Genomic DNA, 19,853 nt, shown 5'->3' with positions numbered 1-19,853 from the left:
ATTTTTTGTTAGTTAGATATAAAGGAAATTTAATTATAGTTAGAAAGAGTAGGTTAATTAGGCCTGTTTTGTCAGGCAAGAAAATCGTTAGATTTAGGGTTTCTTGGAGATTTTAGTATAGGGTTTTGGATTTAGATATAGTATAAGAATTAAGAGTTATAATCTCCTATTTCCTACCTCCTATTTCCTATCCCTACTCTCATCTGAATAAATAAATGTTTGTGGTGTACCAATCTGATTTCCGCAGTTTCATTAAACTCTCACAAATGCCTTTTATCCATAACATTTCAAAAATTATGTTTCTGCTGTGTAATTTGGGGCAAATATTTTATCTTCTCTGGACCTCTTTTTGTCTCTCAGTAAAATGAAAGGAAAGCTTAGAGAAGTGATGGTGAACCTTTTAGAGATTGAGTGCCCAAACTGCAACCCTCAAATGGCATATGAGTCTTCTTATTCCTGCCCTCCCCTCCCCATCTTACCCCAAACAGGGGAGGGAGGAAGCACTCCTATTGGACTGCTGGGCAGAGGAATGAGTTTTGTGAGAAATGTCCTCAGGCACATGAGGAGAGAGGAGGGGAACAGTGTCCTTTGGCATGTGCGCCATAGATTCACCAACAAGGTTAGAGAATATCTAATGTCTTTTTTAATGTGTACTTAAACTTGGATTTGGTTGACGACTGGGTTACATTCTGAGTTTCATTGTGCTTCAAAATACATTATTCTCTTGCCTCTTGCAATTTATGATGGGTTCAGAATAGTCTTACATTTTAAAAATTTCATTTCCTTTGTTTTTGGAGACTTTCTTCTGATTACTTCCAGAACTCATTGTTTCTGAAAATGAAATGTTAAATTTAGTCACTATGTGTCTTGGAGGTTGAAGCCTTGACCTTTTTTTCCCCCAAGAGGTGATGTGTAAATTCATTCAACAGATATTTTATTTTCCCCAAATGTTCTCTATGCCTAATTTCTCATCTTTATTTTTGTCCAATTGCTCTGCATTATATTCTAAAGGTAATACTGTTTTTGTTTCTATTATTCTTTACCCAAATGTTCTCTAATATGCTTCTCTATTCTTTTTCCTAGATTTCTGCATATGATTAGTTCTTTTTAACATACAATGCAACTACATATTCTTTTGTATTTATTTTTTTGGGTTTTTTATTTGAATAGTCATATCCTAGTCCTGATTTCATCCAGTCATGAAATTACAATGAAACCTGGGAGGACAAATTTGCCTCTTCGACTTAGGATTTCATCTTGCTTGTTATATATATATATATACTTTGTGTAAATTTATATAGACATTTGAAGTTATGGGTCTTGAATTTTGTGTACTGTGAACTTAAGAGTGTTTTGTTTGCTATGCTATTTTAATTTTACTTTTTTAACTTTACTCTTTACTGTGTTATTTTAACATCTAGTTTATTGGATATATTTGATTCCAATACATAAATTTTTAAAAAGTATTAGTTTTTTTGTTTTTATAATAAATTCATTCTTTAAATACCTCTTTACAAGAGGCAGCTGTGTACCTCAGTGGTTTAAGAACCAGGCCTAGAGATGGGAAGTCCTAAGTTCAAATCTGGCCTCAGACACTTCCTAGCATCCCCATTGCCTAGCCCTTACTGTTCTTCTGCTTTTGAACCAATACACAGTATTGATTCTAAGTTGGAAGGTAAAGGTTTTAAATAAATAAATACCTCTCTGTTCCTCTATCCAGCCGGCTAATTTTTATGAAAAAGATTTAAAAACAAAGTTGGCAAATGATTTTCATGTTACATATTAATAGTATTTTCAACATTCCTCACTGATAGACTTTTTACCTTTGAAAATAGGTATATTTCCCCAACTCTTCTTTGGGGGCAAGCTTGACCATTATAATCATAGTGTTCAATTTTTTGTTGTCATTGTTTATGTGGTTTCCTTGGTTCTGCTTACTTTATTTCATCTTTATAATTTCTCATGGTACAATTATATTCCTTTGTAGTTATGCACCATAATGCATTTGGTCATCCCTAGTTGGCATATCCTTCAATTTTATTTATTTGATATCACAAAAATTCTGCTATGAGTATTTTGGTGTATATAGGACTCTTATTTCTGTCTTTAACCTGTCTGGGATATATATATATATATATATATATATATATATATATATATATATATATATATATATATATATATACACACACACACACACACACACCTAGTGTTTGGATCTTTGGGTCAAAGAGTATGGATATTTTAGTTACTTTTTTGTTGGCTTTTTAAAAAGAATTTTCATTAATAATTTCTGATTTTTTCATTATATACCTCTCCTTTCCCTTTCACAGAGAGCCATGTTTTATAACAAAGAATTTTTTAAAAAAAGAAAATGCAAAAGAAGCTGAGAAGATCAAAAGCACATCATCACCATCATTATACATCTATATCTCTTACTACCCTATATTTCTTTAACAAGGGCTAACTAACAGAGAAGAACCTGTGTCAGGGCATTAGAAAGTAGATGGATGTTACAATAAAAAAGGAAGAAATATTTGGAAATAAGAAACAAGTAGAAGGATATTCTAGCTGGATGCTCAAAGGAATTCAGCTTTAAGCATCTCTAGGTGCCATCCTTTATGTGAGGCCACATTTGAACTAGATCCTCCTGAATCCAGACCTGGTACTCTACCTAGCTGCCCCATCCTCTTAATTTTTTAAAAAAATATTTCATTTATTTATAATCTGGAGTATGGAGACAGTCCTTCCTTGAGCCATTTCTCTTTCTTTTCCAGTAGGAAAAACTGTCTACACTTTGAACATAGGTAGTAGTGCCTTACCTCTGACAGAAACAGAAACATGGCACACTCTTTGCAGGCCACAATAAAATCCTCCTTGTTTTTCGTCCTGTATGGGAGTGAGATCCTCCTTCAGTGTCCTTGTTTGCTTCCTTCGAGAATTAGTAATTGATTTATGTAGACCTCTGTATCTACCTAATAAAACTTGCCACTTTTCAGTCTTTTGTTATAATAATTTATACACTTTCTCTTCCTATTACTTTCAAGCTTCTAAGGATTTCGATGGACCATGTGTTGTCTTCAGCTTTGTATATTGCACGGGTCTTAGCATTTGATGTTTTAATATTTGTACAATAAGTCCTGTGCATAAAAGTGCTTAACATAGTTTGGTTGAATACATATGCATCAACTTTTCATTTTAAAATAGTATTAACATATTCTGAGGCAGGTTGGTATAGGGAATAGAGAACTGGCCTTGGAATGAGAAAGACTTGATTCGTGTTCTTCCTCTGACAAATACTGCCTGTTGTAATGGCGGATTACCAGGGAAGTTAACTAAATTATCTGTGGGTTCACAATGGGGTGAGGGAAACAGGAATGACAGATGGACAGGACCAAACAAGGTTGGGAGACCAGGTTTTACTGCCAAGGAAGTGACTGCTACTGAAGTGGTAGTTGGGCCCAACTGCCACCCTGCAGTATCTAGTCCAGGCCTATGCAAACCAGCAAATAAAAGCAAGAGTTTTATAACATTTTTAATCAGGGACAACTAAGAATAAAGATGGGAATGGGGGTTACTACATTCTTCAGACTAGGGGCAAACCCCAGGGTCAGGGAAGGGACTTAACTACACTAACTGAGACCTAATCAAGACAGGGCCCAGGGAAAAACAGGATTGAAATGGATTTCCTCACAGTAGTGTCCAGCTTCACGCCAGTGGTGTTTCTGCTCCTCCAGGATCACCTGCTGTACTCTTCCAGGTTGGTAGATTCTGGGAGCTGACCCAGCCCAAGTTGACCTGCAACTCAGGTTGGGATTATCAGTCTCTACCAAAATCTCCCACAAGTAAATGAGGGTCTTTCCACAGGACCTCTGGCAATCTGGTGTCTCCTAAAGTCAGTTGCAACTTGCCCCAGCCACCATGGAGTCTCTCTCAGAGAGCAAGACCCACTTCCTGCTTCCCCATTCCATCTTGGAATTCTCCAGCCCTTCCTGCTAGGTCTAATACTAATACTAAGCTAATAACTAAGTAATAATCTTCCTCACAACAGTTCCCCCCTTTGCACGAAGCCAAAATAGTGTTCCACACAATATTTTGGTATTTGTGCACTACAAACTAAACTAAAATTCTAACCCAAAATAACAAAGAACCTATACTAACTCTATTCAATCTAACACTATCCTACTCTACCCTACACTAGGGATTTTAACAAGGAAAGGTAAAGGAATAAATACATTGAACAGTTACATAGCTCAAAGCACAAAGCAACAAGTAACAATGCAAAATTTCTAACAAAATTAACCAAATCAACAGCAAATTTGAAATATCAACACAAAAGTCAAAACAAACATCAAACACAACTCCTATTCTAATACAGAAATATCCTACCAACTAAAAATGCAAACAATTTTGAAAAATACATTTTAACACAATAAACATCAAAATTTAAACAAAACAGTAAACCCCCTTATGCAAATTACATCTAAATGTTTGCAACCCAATTATATCAAAGTATTCACAGAATTCACAGTTATACAATATGTACATATGATACACAGATACAATATATACATAACATATACATGCATGATATATACATACATGTACACAATACACATCAAATATACATATGTACACCCTTTACATATATACAATACTTACACTATAATACAATTTACAATATACACATACTGTTACACAACTATTTACCTCATTTCGTGATATGTGATCTGTAGTATGTTATATGTTCTTCATGTAATGCAATTTTGTTATGTTTGTTGCATCTGCACTGTAATGTACATTAGTACCTTATCTTATCCTCTAATCCAATCTAATACTACTCCTAAACTATTCTAAACTATCCTTATGGTATTTGTATATTAGTCTAGCTACGTCTACCTAAATAACTAGCTAATCTTTGTTGGTAATTATCTTTTGTTAGTACTTACTTTATCCTATAACTAATTCTAATTTTGTTAGTATTATACATTGTTTCATTCCATAAGGAACACAATGTACCCTAACATGTTTGTGTCATATGTATCTGATTTGTTATGTTGTTCCTTTGCTATATTGTGTTGCAACATGTTACTGATGGATGTATGATACCTACCAAAACTCCAGATCTCCTTTCTCCTTATGATGCTCCATTCCTCAAAGAAATCTTCTCTTCACTCCTTTCCTCTTCTCCTGTTCTCCATCGAAGTTCTTGATAGTTTTATGTGCAATGTTGGATGCACATGAGTATGTAGTGATACTATTTACATTACCCAAAATACTTCCAAACCATTTAATCCAAATTGTCCATAATTAATCCTCTTCTTTAAGAAAATCCTTGAAAATGAAGCTTTATCAGTTCAATTCTTAAGTTCATCAGTCTTAATACAAAGTCTATAAATCCTGAATCCTGAATCCTCTTCATCCATGTCCTCTTCCATCTGAACATCCTCTTCTGCTGGAATGAGCCTCTCCTTACTGAAATTTCTGACTGCAGACTCTAATTGACTGAAGATCTCAAATTACACAATTTCTTCTTCTTCTTCTCCTCCTCCTCCTCCTCCTCCTCCTCCTCTTCTTCCTTCTTTCTTCTTTCTTCTTTTTTCTCCTCCTCCTCCTCCTTCCTTCTCCTTCTTCTATTTCTACATTTCCAGTATCTATACTATGTGCTAATTTAATATGAGAACAATGATGCCATGAATCTCTACCTAAAACTTTCACAGAAAATGGTGAAACTAATACAACTGTATAAGGACCTACCCAATTTTGTTCTGTTGCTGATGTTTTGGCAAAATTTTTCACATAGACCATATCACCTGGTTGAAAATTATGAAGAGAATAATCCAATGGACCGGATTGAATTAATACTCCCATATCTTGTAATTCTCTTAGCCTCTGCTGCAAAGCATTTAAATACGAAGCAATTTGGCAATCACCTCCTAAGAGTGATGCATAAACAGCCTTACAAGTTTTTGCTTGTAGTGGAGCATGTCTAAAGAGCATCTCATACGATGATATATGTAGATCTGCTCTTGGCCTTGTAGGTAGGTAAAACAAAGCTATGGGAAGAATCTCTGGCCATTTGAGATAAGTTTCAGCACAGAGTTTCCCAACCATAGTCTTGAGATCCCTATTCATACGCTCCACCTGACCTGAACTTTGTGGATGATAAGGAACATGTTATTTAGGTGTTATTCCTAAATTCTCATAGACTCTTCTAAGGATATCCTGAGTGAAATGAGATCCCTTATCCGAATCTATGGTTAAAGGTACATCAAATCTAGGCACAATTTCCTTGAGTAACACTTTCACCACAAAACTAGTTGTGTTGGCATTTGATGGAAAAGCTTCAGGCCATTTAGTTAGTCTGTCAACTATCACAAGACAATACTTGTATCTTCCAGCTTTAGGCATACAGATATAATTAATCTGTAAACTCTCAAATGGACAATATGCTTAAGGCCTACCACCAAAACCTTTCTTTCTGAATGCACTTTGAACTTTTGGCAGACTGAACAACTATTACAGATCTTATTTGCAACAGTACTTATTCCAGGAGCAACCCATTGTCTCTTGATGGAATCCACAACAGCTTGTGTACCAAAATGACCTTTTGTGTGGATGGTTTGACACAAATAGGTATACAAATCTTTTGGTAACAATGGTCCTCCTGTATCAGTAATCCATATCCCATGTTCTTTCCTAGCTCCATATTTATTCTTCCATTTCTGGATATCTGAGTCTACATAAGCTTTCTCTAGATCATCAGAATCAATAGATGTTAAATTCATTACATAAATTGGAGCATTCTGGGCTGCATACTTCTCAGTGATATCAGCTCTGTAATTTCCTTTAGAGACTGAATCTCTACCATGAGTATGACTCTGACAATGAATTACTACCAGCTGATTCAGCTTTTGGATTGCTTCCAACAACTCAGTTATTATTCCTGCATGAGCTATTGGTTTCCCCGGTGCAGTAATGAAACCTCATTGTTTCCAGATCATTCCTGTTCCATGGCAAACAGAAAATGCATATTGAGAGTCCATGTAAATATTTACACTTTTACCTTCAGCTAGAAGACAGGCTTGCTTCAATGCCCCTAAATCCGCACCCTGAGCACTAAGATTACTAGGTAATGAGCCATACCACAGTGTCTCAAATTCTTTGACAAGTGCAGCACCAGTATATTTCATTCCATTACATAAATATGATGATCCATCCGTGAATAATACCAAGTCTGCATTTTTTGGTAAATCAGGAAGAGGAGTAGCTGGATTAAGTATGCTACATCTCTTCAACTGGATGTTCTCACTACCTAAGAGAATAATTTCATACATTTGTTGGTCTGAATATACTTGAATATGGAACTTCCTCATTAGTGCTTCTATCTGATATGTGAACAATAGACCTTTTAAGGACATCCCAAAACTAGATCAGCTGACTTCTGGATTAACACAGCTGCTGCTGCTACCCCCCCCCCTCCCTTAGATAGGGTACTGTCCTCACAGCTATTGGATCTAATTGATAGCTATAATACCCAAATGGTTGATAATTTTGTCCGAGAGTCTGTGTCACACCAGAAGCTATACTTTTTGTTTCACTGACAAACAGCTGAAAAGGTTTCTCATAGTCTGGGATTCCTAATGCAGGTGTAGATAGAATGGCTTCTTTCAGCTTATCCAACGTGAAGCGATGTTCAGGCTCTAGTTTCAGAGATTCTGGTTATGTATTCCTGGTCAAATTTGTCAAACATTTAGTGATCTCACTATATCCAGGAATCCATTGTCTACAGAAGCCAGTAGTTCCAAGGACAGCTCTAAGTTGTTTTTTAGTTTTAGGTGCACTCAATTTCTGTATGTTAGCTATTCTCTTTTGTGTAATACTTTTGGAACCCTCTGACAACACAAAACCAAGATATTGCACCCGGGGCAAAACCCATTGTAATTTTGCCTTGGAGATTTTATGTCCTCGTTTATACAATTCAATCAAAAGAATCTTGCTATCCCTAAGACACACCTTTGCATTTGGGGATGCTAAAAGAATATCATCCACAAAATGCACCAATTTACTCTCTTTAAATTTAATCGTTTTTAGACCTCGATTTAGAATTTGAGAGAACTGGCTAGGAAGTGGGTCTTGCTCTCTGTGAGAGATTCCATGGTGGTTGGGGTAAGTTGCAACTGATTTTAGGAGACACCAGATTGCCAGAGATCCTGTGGAAAGACTGTCACCTACTTGTGGGAGATTTTGTCAGAGACTGCTAATCCCAACCTGAGTTGCAGGTCAACTTAGGCAGGGTCAGCTCCCAGAATCTACCCACCTGGAAGAGTACAGCAGGTGGTCCTGGAAGAGCAGAAACAATACTGGTGTGAAGCAGGACACTACTACTGTGAGGATATCCACTTAAATCCTGCTTTCCCCTGGGCCCTGTCTTGATTTGGTCTTAGATTGGTGTAGATATGTCCCTCCCTTGACACTGTGGTTTGCCCTTAGCTTGTAAGAGTAGAATCCCTTATTCCCATCCTTTATTATTGTTTCCCACAATTAAACTGTTTTAAACCTTTGCCTTTAGTTGCTGGTTTCCATAGGCCTAGTCTAGATACTGCAGGGTGGCAGTTGGGCCCAACTGCCACTTCAGTAGCAGTCACTTCCTTGGCAGTAAAACCTGGTCTCCCAACCTTGTTTGGTCCTGTCCATCTGTCATTCCTGTCTCCCTCACCCCATTGTGAACCCACAGATAATTTAGTTAACTTCCCTGGTAATCCTCCTTTACAACACTGTATATGACAAGTGACTCAATTCTCTCAATGCTCCTTGGCAACTCATAAAGATTTTTTTTAAAACTTTTACCTTCTGTCTTAGAACCAATATTGTATATTGGTCCCAAGGCCAAAGAATGGTAAGGGTAGGCCATAGGAATTAAATCAATTGCTTAGGATCACACAGGAAGTATCTGAGGCCAGATTTGAACTGAGCACCTCTTGTCTCTAGGCCCAGCTCTCAATCCACAGAGCCACCTAGCAGTTCCCCTCAAAGATTCTTAATTTGTAGAGAAAGGGCTGGTCAACATTGGCAGAAAGAGTTTGTTTTACTGGAAATTTCTTACACCAGTGAAATCAGAGCTTTGATAAAGAAAAAAAAAATTAGGTAGAATCACAATTTCCTTTTTAACATTTTATGAAGATATGAATTTACAATATTATTCTCTTTCTTTAGGTGGCATGACATTGCCAATATGTCACACAATAAGTCCTTCTTTGCATTAGAACTGACAAATAAAGAGGAAACCATCCAGTTTCAAACTGTGAGTATTAGTTATCTCTGCAGAAAATTTTTTTTTTATGTTTCATTTGGAATTTTGTTGGCTTTTAAAACCATACAGGCATGGGAAAGATTTTGCTAAATATATGTTGATTTTGATGTGAAACTCTAGAGGCAGCATAGAAAAGTGTGGTTGAATGGTTTATCCATAATATTTTTCAAATAATTGTTAGGCTCTTACTTGAATCAAATCAACAACTTTTGATTAAGTGCTTACTTAGTAAGTGCCAGGCACTGGGCTAAGTGCTGGGAATACAAAAACAAATAATAAAAAATGTCAACTTCTGTCTTCAAGGAGTTTACATTCTAATGGGAGGTTAGGAAAGTAGAGAAAGACATCCTGTGAGTCAGAAGTGGAGTGAAGTAATGTATATGCTTGCCCTGGACACTTGCTTTAACAAAATTCATTTACAAGGAGCATCTTATTTAAGCATTATGTTGAAAAACTTTTTTTTAAGGGATTTGACTGGACAAGGGTCAAAAGTGGCATCTTTATTAGAGGCTGCCATGTCTCTACCATTTTTCCATTTCTAACACATTTTTTGGTTGCTTAGGAGATTCCTACTACCTAATAAGAAATCTTTTTGGTTGTAAACAGAGGGTAGTTTTGCAAATTTGCATCCTCAAAGGATGCTTTTTACTTGAAGTTTTTGCCTGAACAACCTGAAAAATGATAGCAATATGTTAAAAATAGAATATAGCAAATAACCTTATGCTATATGTAGTGGTCTTAAATGTGCTATATTTGAAAACTTAATGCATTTCATCTTAACTTATGAACATTTTATTTGCTAGGAAGACATGGAAACTGCAAAATATGTATGGAGGCTGTGTGTTGCAAGACACAAATTTTACAGACTAAACAAATGCAACTTGTAAGTATTATTTTCCTATAGAACTCTGGGAAATAATGGTTTTACACACTCTCATTTTGCATTTAAAAAATAAAACAAAACAAGAAATCTAATTGGTACCCAGAAAGGACACGGTCATGTTTTTATGCCCCTTAATGATATTGATATTTTTTCTTCATTTGGTTTACATATTAAGGTGGCATTAACTTATTTCTTTATTTTCTTTTAATCAGCTATTCATAGCTGAACCATTTTAATTTGTGTAGGATCATTTGATCATAGATTTAGAGTTAGAAAGGCACCTTAGCCATCTTTTGGTCCAGTTAACTTCATTTTACCAATAAAGAAATTGAGGCCCAGAAAAGTTAAGTATCTTGTCTAGAATCACAGATGTAAAAAGTTGCAAAGCCAGGATTTAAACTCTCAGGTCTATTGTCTCTAAATCCTATCATCTTTTTTCAGATATGCTATCTTTCTTTAAGTTTTGTTTCGGTTCATTCCTGTTTAGTAACTTGAAATACTCATATTTTTGGAGGATGTGCCATTATTGGTATTTATGATGTACAAATGTGATATCATCTCTTTCCGACTCAAAGGTAAAGAAAATACCTGCCTCTTTCCCTTGGAATTTTTTTTTTTTTTGTAAAGCCAAATTTGTAGAATCCTGCCTTATTTGTGGGTAGGGCTATTTGACACATTCTTAAAGACTTATGTCCTGGGATAGGAAGGCAGAATGTGTTTTAAGTTTTTTTCTAATTACTTTCTTCTCTGCTTCTTGTTATAAATGGGAACAAACCTTAATTTAAACCAAATAGAAAACACTTCTCCCTTCTTCAAATGATCAAAATGGGAAACTCGGTTTTTTAGCAGAAGACTATTTTAATATAAGTAACTTATGTAGAGACAAATAGTGTCTGTCTCTGTATATATATCTGTATATTGTACATAGTGCCCAAATCTAATTCTTAGTACAGTGCCTGGAATATAGTAGGGATTTAAAAAGTTCTTGTTGAATGATTGAATAGCTTGCCAAAGCTGCTTATTTGATTTTTCCATAATTGTGTAGTTTGGTCTGAAATTTTTAGTGCTTATTTTGAATTTTCCTATACTTGTGTTTTATTCTGCTAGTTGAAAAAAAATCTTGGGAGGTGATTGTGGGAAGATGGCAGAGTAGGGTGTGAAACTTCCTTACCTTCCTAATATCCCCCACAAAAAACAAAAATGACTCTATAGAATCAATGCTAAAAGAGGCAAAAATGAGAGGTGTCAGGGGTGAAGCTGACCATTAAGGGACAACAGAGGAATGTTTGTGACTTCCCTGGCTTTAGTCCCTCCACTGCAGATCCTGGGGGCAGGAACAGAACAAACAGAGTAGAATTAACAACAGTCAACCCACCTGATTTGCTGAGCCCTGGGAGCTTGCTTAGGAATCTGCTAGTGGGGGGTTCTGCGAATAGATATGTCTGCTGCTGCCTTGTCTATAGAGACCCCTGCTGGCTACAGCTGTGGACGGTACAGAGTCTATGGGCACTAGGCCCTAAGAGCAGGATCTCAAGCCTTGCTGTTAACAGAGGAGGCACTTGGGGGTCCAAGGAATCCTACTTGACATCTGCTCTATCCTGCATAGGAGAGGGAGAAATAAGGAAGGAGTGCAGGAAGTGTGGTTGCTGAGGTAACTGAGTCCCTATTAGCTGTAGTCACTCCCAAGAGAGTAGACACCAGCGTGCTGCCCCTGGGTCAGTTGGACTGTTTGCTTGCAGTTGCAGTGACAGAAATGTCCACAGACTGATTGGAGCACCTGAGGTCAATCACAGACTGACGTTGAGCAGGAGCCTGGGAGTACATCCAACCCTGGACTATAAAAACTGGAATAAAGAAATAGGACTTAGGAAAAAACAAGCACAAATAAAATATTCCTAAGACTAGAGGTAACACACTAGGAACTCTAGGACTCCAGAAAAATAGCCAATAATTAAGTCTATTGGCCTGATCACTAAAACTAAAAATAAATAAATAAATAAATAAATAAATAAATAAATATGAACAAGCAAAAGAGAAAGAACCCTACTATTGCGAGGACAGAGATGACCTCAGCTCAAACTCAAAGGCAGTGTAGTAAAACTATCTTATTTCAAAAATAGCAAAGATATATAATAAACAGTTATAAGGTCAAAAAGAGCTTTAAAACGACCTCCAAAACCAAATGAGAGAGGTTCAGGAAAAATTAGGAAAATAATAAGAGCAATGTGAGAAAATCAAGAAAATTATGAAAGAAAGACCATCCAAATGGAAAAAGAGACCCAGAAACTCATGGAAGAAAAAAAATTAAGATGGGGAAGCTAATGATTTCCTATAAGAAAAAGAAATAATAAAGCAAAATCAAAAGAATCAAATAATAGAAGAGAATATGAAACATCACAGAAATAATTGACCTAGAAAATAGATGGAGTAGCAATATAAGAAGAGTTGAACTCCTGGAAAGTTAGGAGCAAAAAAAAAAAGTTTGGTCACTATATTCCAAGAAACCATCAAAGAAAACTGCTCAGAAATTCTAGAATCAGAGGGTAAAATAGAAATTGAAAGAATCTACCAATCACCACCTCGAGGAGACCCAAAGATGAAAATGCACAGGACCATCATCTCTAAATTCCATAGCTCCTAGGTTAGAGAGAAAATACTATATGCAACAAGATATAAACAATTTAAATACTATGGAGCTACAGTCAGAGTAACCCAAGTGAAGCAGCTACAACATTAAAAGAAGGCAGGACATGGCACACAGTATTTTGCAGAGCAGAAGAACTGGGCTTAACACCAAGAATAACATTCAGCAAAGACAAGCATAATTACAAAAGGTAAAAATCGGATATTTAATGAAATAAAGGAGTTTCCGCTATTACTAAGAAAACACTGAACAAACAAAAGTAATAAAAGACAAATCCCCCCCCCCCCATCAAATTGTTTGGTTCCTATATGGGAAAATGTCATCTGTGGCCCCTGGGAATGATGTCATTGTCTGGGTAATTTGAAGGGGCATGTATGGATGGAAGACTTGAGATTGAGGTGAATAGAATGGAATGAGCCTAAAGGTTAGTGGAATAGGCTGGGAGGATGTAGGGTAGAATGGCTATCTCATATGGAAGAGGAATGAGTGGAGGAATTGTCATTTAGAAAGGAAGGATTGTGTGGTGGATTGGTAGTGCTGGAACCCTACTCTTATCAGACCTAGAATAAAAAGAGAATAATATATACAGTTAAAATGGTATAAGAGAAACAGGAGGGAAGGGGGATCAAAGAAGGGAGACTGAAGGAATGAGAAAAGGAAAGGTGGGTTACAAGAAAGGAGGGCAAGAGGATAAGTAAAGGAGGGGATACCTAGAGGGAAGTACATATCAAGAGGTAGTGGGGTAAAGGGAGGGAATAAGAGAGGGACTCTGACATGGAAGGAGAAGACATTTTAGAATTGAACTTATATCAAAAAGTAGGAGGTCAAGGTTGGGGGGGGGAGAACGACGAGGAAGGGATTTTTTGAAAAATGGATAGAATAAGAATTAAAAGGGAAGGGGTTAGGGAAGGGGGAGAGGGACTTTTGGAAAGGTGGTCCAATTTGGAACTAGAAGGGCAGGAGGAGAGGATAAAAGAGGGTTTTAGGGAAGGGATGTGAATTGGAGAAGTATTGGTCAAAAGAAATTGAACATCTAAGGGGAGATGTGACAAAAAGAAAGGAAGAGGGGGACAAAACAGTGAGGAGGAAAGATGCACAGCTAGTAACTGACATTGAGTGTAAATGGGATAAATTCAACCATGGGAAAAAAATGGAAAGCAGAAAGGATCAAAACCCAGTATCTGACAATGTATTGTTTATAGGAAACACTGAGAATGAGAGACACACACATAGAGTGACAGTAAGGAACTGGAGCAGAATATGCTATGCCTTACTGATCTAGAGAAGGCATGAGTAATAATAGCTATGATCTCTGACAGCTGGGACTAAAGCAGATATAATTAGAAGGGAGAACAAGGTAACTCACTATATTTTATTGGGAGGTACTGTGGATAATGAAGATTTATCAGGAATGGATCTGTATGTACCAAGAGTTATAGCATCCAGATTTTTAAGAGAAAAACTATATGAGATACAGATGGAAATAAATAACAAAATAACAATAGTGGGAGACTTAAATTTTCCCATCTAAGCTAGATAAATCTTACCAAAAAGAAATAAGAAAGACAGTAAGGAGTTAAATAGAACCTTATATAAGTCAAATATGATAGATTACTGAAGATCTTCCACACTCCTGCATGAGACTAGCAGTAGATCTATGCCTGACCATACATACACATAATCTAAGTTTTTGGTTTCTGGTGAGACAACAATGGTGTAGAGAGCATGCATATTCTATAAAAGTCTTACTTGAACACTCATCATAATATAGCAATAATCCTCAATTCCTGAGGGATTGTGGCATTGGAATAAAAGATCCACTGGGTGTGACCAAGCTGGAAAGATTTGGTTTTGGACAATATATGCTCCTAGCAACAGATTGTGTCTGCTGCTTAAAGATCAGTCTAGCTAGATATAATCTGGTAATATAATTTTAACTGTGAGAACCAAATTGGTTAAGTTGATCAAATTAAATGCTGATAGGAACATAGAAACAGGCCTAATATTACATTACTAGAGCAAATGTGAATTATTTTTAGAAAACAAGATGGCAATATACATTAAGAGCTGTTCATGCTTATTGACCCTAGAGATCCCATTACTAAGATTAGGCCCTAAGGGTATTATTGAGAGGGTAAAAAGCTGCGTATGTATAATATTCATGGAAGTTTTGTTTGTAATGACAATAACCGGAAATAGCACAAATGCAATGATTGGGAAAAATGACTGAATAGATTGTGACATCTGACTTTAATGGGTTGTATTTATGTTATTAGGAATGACAAATATTGGAAGTATAAAGAAAAGGTAAATAAATATATGGAAAGATGAAAAGAATAAGAATAATGTATACTATGATTACATTTTAAAAATAGCCACAAAATTAAGAGAAAAAAGTTTCAAAGTAAAACAGATCTGAGGGAATTCAAAAGCAGAGAATGTTTATATTAGCACACATAATTTACGTATTTTAAAATAAATTATAAGAATGTGGAGTTTGTGGTTTTTCCCATATTTTAAAAAATTCATTTGTTTATTAAAATTTTTTTCTGGTGGTGGTGATTTTAAATATATAATTAGAAATTGAAAAAATCTTTTTGATGAAAATGTCCTTTAAGCCTAAAAAAATGCCATGAAGCTCATATAATTCATTTTAAAAAAAAGTATGAGATGGTGCTATAATTATCTTTATTTTACATTTGAGGAAACTGAGGCAAGCAGAGGGTAAAGTGAGTTGTATCTATGGAAATGTGGAGAGCAGGTTAGCAAGTAGTTAATTTTGGGAATTGAGTGAACCACACTGACACTGTCTTGTAATTCAATTCTAGAGTTAGCTCAGTTCCCCTTTTATTTAGTTATGGGCCAATCTAGATTCTGTCCTCTGAGAAAACTTTACTCATTTGTGAGAAAGGAGAGAAAACCTTACTATATTGATTTAGCCTCACCTATCTGTCTAATGGACTAATTGTATTTGCTGTTTAGAGACTCTTAACCAAAGATCCAAGTTGTTGATCAAAAAACCAGTTAGATCCTAAGACTGATGTAGGGTTTTCTTATAATTTTATGTCAGACAACCCATATGTCTTATCTGAAAACTGGCCCAGTTGTTGTTGCCATGTTCCTCAGATTGTTTATGGATACTTGGGGAGGAGAGTGACACCTCTTTTCCTGAATTCAGGCAATTGCACCTGTTCACTCCTCCCTCCCAATTTGGAAAGTCCCTAACCTCTTATCCAATTAGAAATAAGATTATCAAATGCTATATCGTTGTCTTTTAATTAAGTGGTCTTGTTTGAATAATTATTTTTATGTATAAAAAGTCTGCTTTCCCTTGTAAATGGGGCCTATCCCTAAACTGAGGAAGGAGCTGCATCTTTATTTGTTGGGCAATTAGCATACATTGCTTACTAAATCAATACGCTAAGAAAATCAACCTTTGTTTCCTCAGTCATTTCATCTTTTACTGGTTACAGTTGCTTAAGGACAAAGAGCTAATAAGTGTCTGAGACCAGATTTGAACTCAGATCTTCCTGATTCCAGGCCCAACCCTCTTACTAACCCCAAATTTAATTTATTGGCCTCTCCCTCCTTTCTCCCCAGGGTATGTTAATTTATGTCAATAAAGCTGAGAAAATCAGAAAGGAGTAAAATAATAAAGGAATTATACAAAGATATTGCAGACACTTAAAGATAGAAAAACTTCAAGAAAGAGCCTACAAAGAAGTTATAGATTTAGAAAAGACAAATCTCAAGAAGGAAAGGTTAATTTAAAGTATTTAAAGAACAGGGAAGACAAAGAAAAGGAAGGAAGGGGGATGAAGATGAAAATAGTCTCAAGCTAATGTCTTGCTAGCATAGTGCTTACATGCATACACAAATTGCATACACAGATATGCTCACAATTATAAAGCTTTATTCAATGCCAACAAAAACTTTTTAGATACCCTTCATGTTATAGACCAGTGATTCCCAAAGTGGGTGTTACTGCCCCCTGGTGGGTGCTGCAGCGATCCAGGGAGGTGGTGATGGCCACAGGTGCATTTATCTTTCCTATTAATTGCTATTAAAATTAAAAAAATAATAATTTCCAGGGGGCGAAGTAATATTTTTTCTGGAAAGGGGGCGGTAGGCCAAAAAAAGTTTGGAATCTAGACATTGGGCTAAATCCTGAAGGTATAAAGTAAAAATTGACAGTCAGGGTCATTAAATTCTATTGGGGGTATTTTTATAAAGAAAGATGTTTTCCATGTGACAAAGGTAGTTGAGAATTATTGAATGTCAAGAAAAGAAATCGCTTGAAAATATGAAAAACTGGTTCATGAGTTAGATTTAAAAGTACTGTGGCAAGTAGCATCTTGATAGTGGTTTTAATATTCAAAGGAGAAAAGAAATAAATAATTGTCATAAAATGACTCTACATGAAATATAATTTTTGCTGTACATCTGTTTTATGCTAAGCATTTATGCACTGTTACAATTATAGAAGAGAAACTATTTCTTTTTAAGTGGAATAATTAAGTTTTGTGGGAAAGTTTCCAAATCTATTTCTATAAAGCAGCCTTACATAATTACTCATGATTTATTATTTTGGATTTGATTCTCTGGTGATCTGGTTCAGTATCATGCTTACCCATTTGAAATAAGTAAATTCTTTATTTTGAACATTTTTTGGTGGGGAAATAACAAAGCCTAAAAAAAAAAAAGAATTTAATGATTTCTTCTGAGCTCAATTAGTTGTTATGTCATAACAATTTACAGACCCAGGAGAACAGAGTTCATGTCCTGTTTCTGACACATACTTAGTGTATGACCTTGGACAAGTCACTTTCCACAGACTCAGTAGATTCCTTATAAAATTCTCAAAACTTGACTTGTTAAACTGTTTGCCTATGTATCAAATTAGAATGTCTGGCCAAAAAGTGAATTATAAATACAGCGATATGAAAGGTTAGATTATTAGAAATGATTAAAAAGGTTTCTCAAGTTAAATTTTTTTGGCCAGGAAAAAATACCTTTAAAAAATTACATAGAAATGGCATTTCAGGGTGGGTGTAGTAAGCCTCCATACAAGGTCCTATGGAATTGGGGGTGTGGTGCCAAAATAGACCTCATGTGGGTGCTGATACTTGAGTTCTCTGTCTATGAATTTTGTATTTAGCATAGCCAGAGTTTCACTTCCATTCCAGGTTGGGCGACAGCCGCAGGGTTGGTGTACTGTGGGAGTTTGTTGGCACAGGTTTCTTTCAACACTCTCTACCTTTCCCCCTCACATACAAGTCTGGCAACCTCAGTGTCTGGGTCGGAAGTAAACCTCTCACTGAACTAACGAGGTGCATAGAACACAGTTTTGTCAAAGAGTAGCCTCAGTTACAGAAAGAATATTTTCAAACAACAGAAGGCAGTGCCTTTGGTTTGATTCAGAGGATTTGGATTCAAGCTCTTTCTTTGTCATTTTACTATGTCATGTTGGGCAAATTACTTAGACTCTTTTGACCTTAGTGTCCTCATCTGCAGAATGAAAATGTCTCCCAAAGTCCCTTTCTATCTCTCATTCTATCCCCTCAGTATCTTCCTGGGTATGCATTATCTCATCTGATGATGATGATTTCTTCCCTGGGTATAGTAATCTTCAGTTTATTAAAGCATTTTTTTTATCTGTTGAACAATGAAACCTGAAAAATCCTAAAAGTCCTATATCACAATCTTTAATGGAGATTATTTAATGAACATTTATTAGATGCATACTGCATGCAAGGAGCTATATTAGTTGCTAAGGATATGAAAAATATATTGTCTGTTGAGGAAAAATGAAAGTATAGAAATAATTTATCATACACAGGAAACTGAGGGAAGTACAAAAACAATTCCAGACAAAGTACTCTGAGAAACTTAGATTACATTTACAGAAAATGGTGAGTGAGGGGGTGGGGGTGAGATGGCAACAAAGAAGGTCTTATGGAGAAGGTGGCAAGTGTCTTGAAGTAAAGGAAGAGTTCAGTGCATGGGGTGGAGAGAATCTGTTCTAGGTATAGGAACACTGTTAACAAAGGCACAGGTATTGGGAGAGACAAGAAGAAAATGGGAATGGAGAGTAGTCTAGTTTAGCTAAAAATACATAACATACAAGAAAATTAGTTTAAAACAGGCTAGAAAGTTAAGTTGTAGGCCAGTTCTGGAGTGAATACCAAGGTCCTACAATCCAAGAAATAAATTCTTGTTGGATTGGATTGCCTAGTCTTCTAACATAGACTTAAAGGCGGAAATTATTAAAGAATGCTGTCAGACTTTGAGATATGCAGCCTTACCAAATTGAACTAGTTACCCTGATTGTAGTCATTTACTATATTAGTTTTTAATAAGATTTGATTTCTCTATTATTTCAAATGTACTATTCAAATAGGCTAATCAGTAGGATTTGACTATAGGACTTATCCTTATATGATTTCTTCTCTGAGGACAGCATTAAGTTATGAGAAAAAAGCTATGTTTAAGGAGCATACTTTCTGTTTAATTTAATCACTTACTCTCTTTGTAATTTGCCTATTCTAGTTATTATTCTCTAGAAAACCACATAGGGCTTTCTTACAATACTTTTATAAGCAGTAATAATGCCTATTGTGAGCATTTGAGGCAGGAACATATGGTAGCAAACAAAAAGAGAGATTTAAAAAATGATTTAATAGGGTTAAACAAAGTGTCATTGAAGTTAAGAATAATGAGTTTTTGTTCCTGGAACTTTTCTTCAAAGAAAATATATAGTCATTCTGCTTTCTTTAAAAACAAAACATAGACCTATACATTTTTAATGCTTTTAAAAATACCTATAGAGAGGCAATGTTGTATAGTGACTTGAGTGAAGATCTTGAAGCTAGTCTTGAAACTAAGTAGACCTGGGTTCAAAGCCTGCTTGACAGTGTGGCTCTGGACTTAGTCATTTCAAATTTCAGTGCTCTAGATAGCACTTTGAGATTCCTAAGTTTCTGAGAGGGTGCCAGTCCACATCAGAAGAGGGA

The 19,853-nt window shown here is 35.8% G+C and overlaps 1 protein-coding gene across 1 annotated transcript in view; it reads left to right on the top strand.

Moving 5' to 3' along the window:
* Positions 1 to 19,853, top strand: part of PTPN21 (protein tyrosine phosphatase non-receptor type 21) — a 102,176-nt gene that overhangs the window by 58,587 nt on the left and 23,736 nt on the right. The window contains exons 8-9 of the mRNA XM_044664990.1: positions 9,217 to 9,304; positions 10,117 to 10,196. Coding sequence (XP_044520925.1) covers positions 9,217 to 9,304; positions 10,117 to 10,196 — 168 coding nt within the window. The remainder of the gene's footprint in view (positions 1 to 9,216; positions 9,305 to 10,116; positions 10,197 to 19,853) is intronic.

This window comes from Gracilinanus agilis, chromosome 2 (assembly GCF_016433145.1).
Source record: "Gracilinanus agilis isolate LMUSP501 chromosome 2, AgileGrace, whole genome shotgun sequence".
Lineage (NCBI taxonomy): Eukaryota > Metazoa > Chordata > Mammalia > Didelphimorphia > Didelphidae > Gracilinanus > Gracilinanus agilis.
This window is presented reverse-complemented; position numbering and strand designations above follow the sequence as displayed.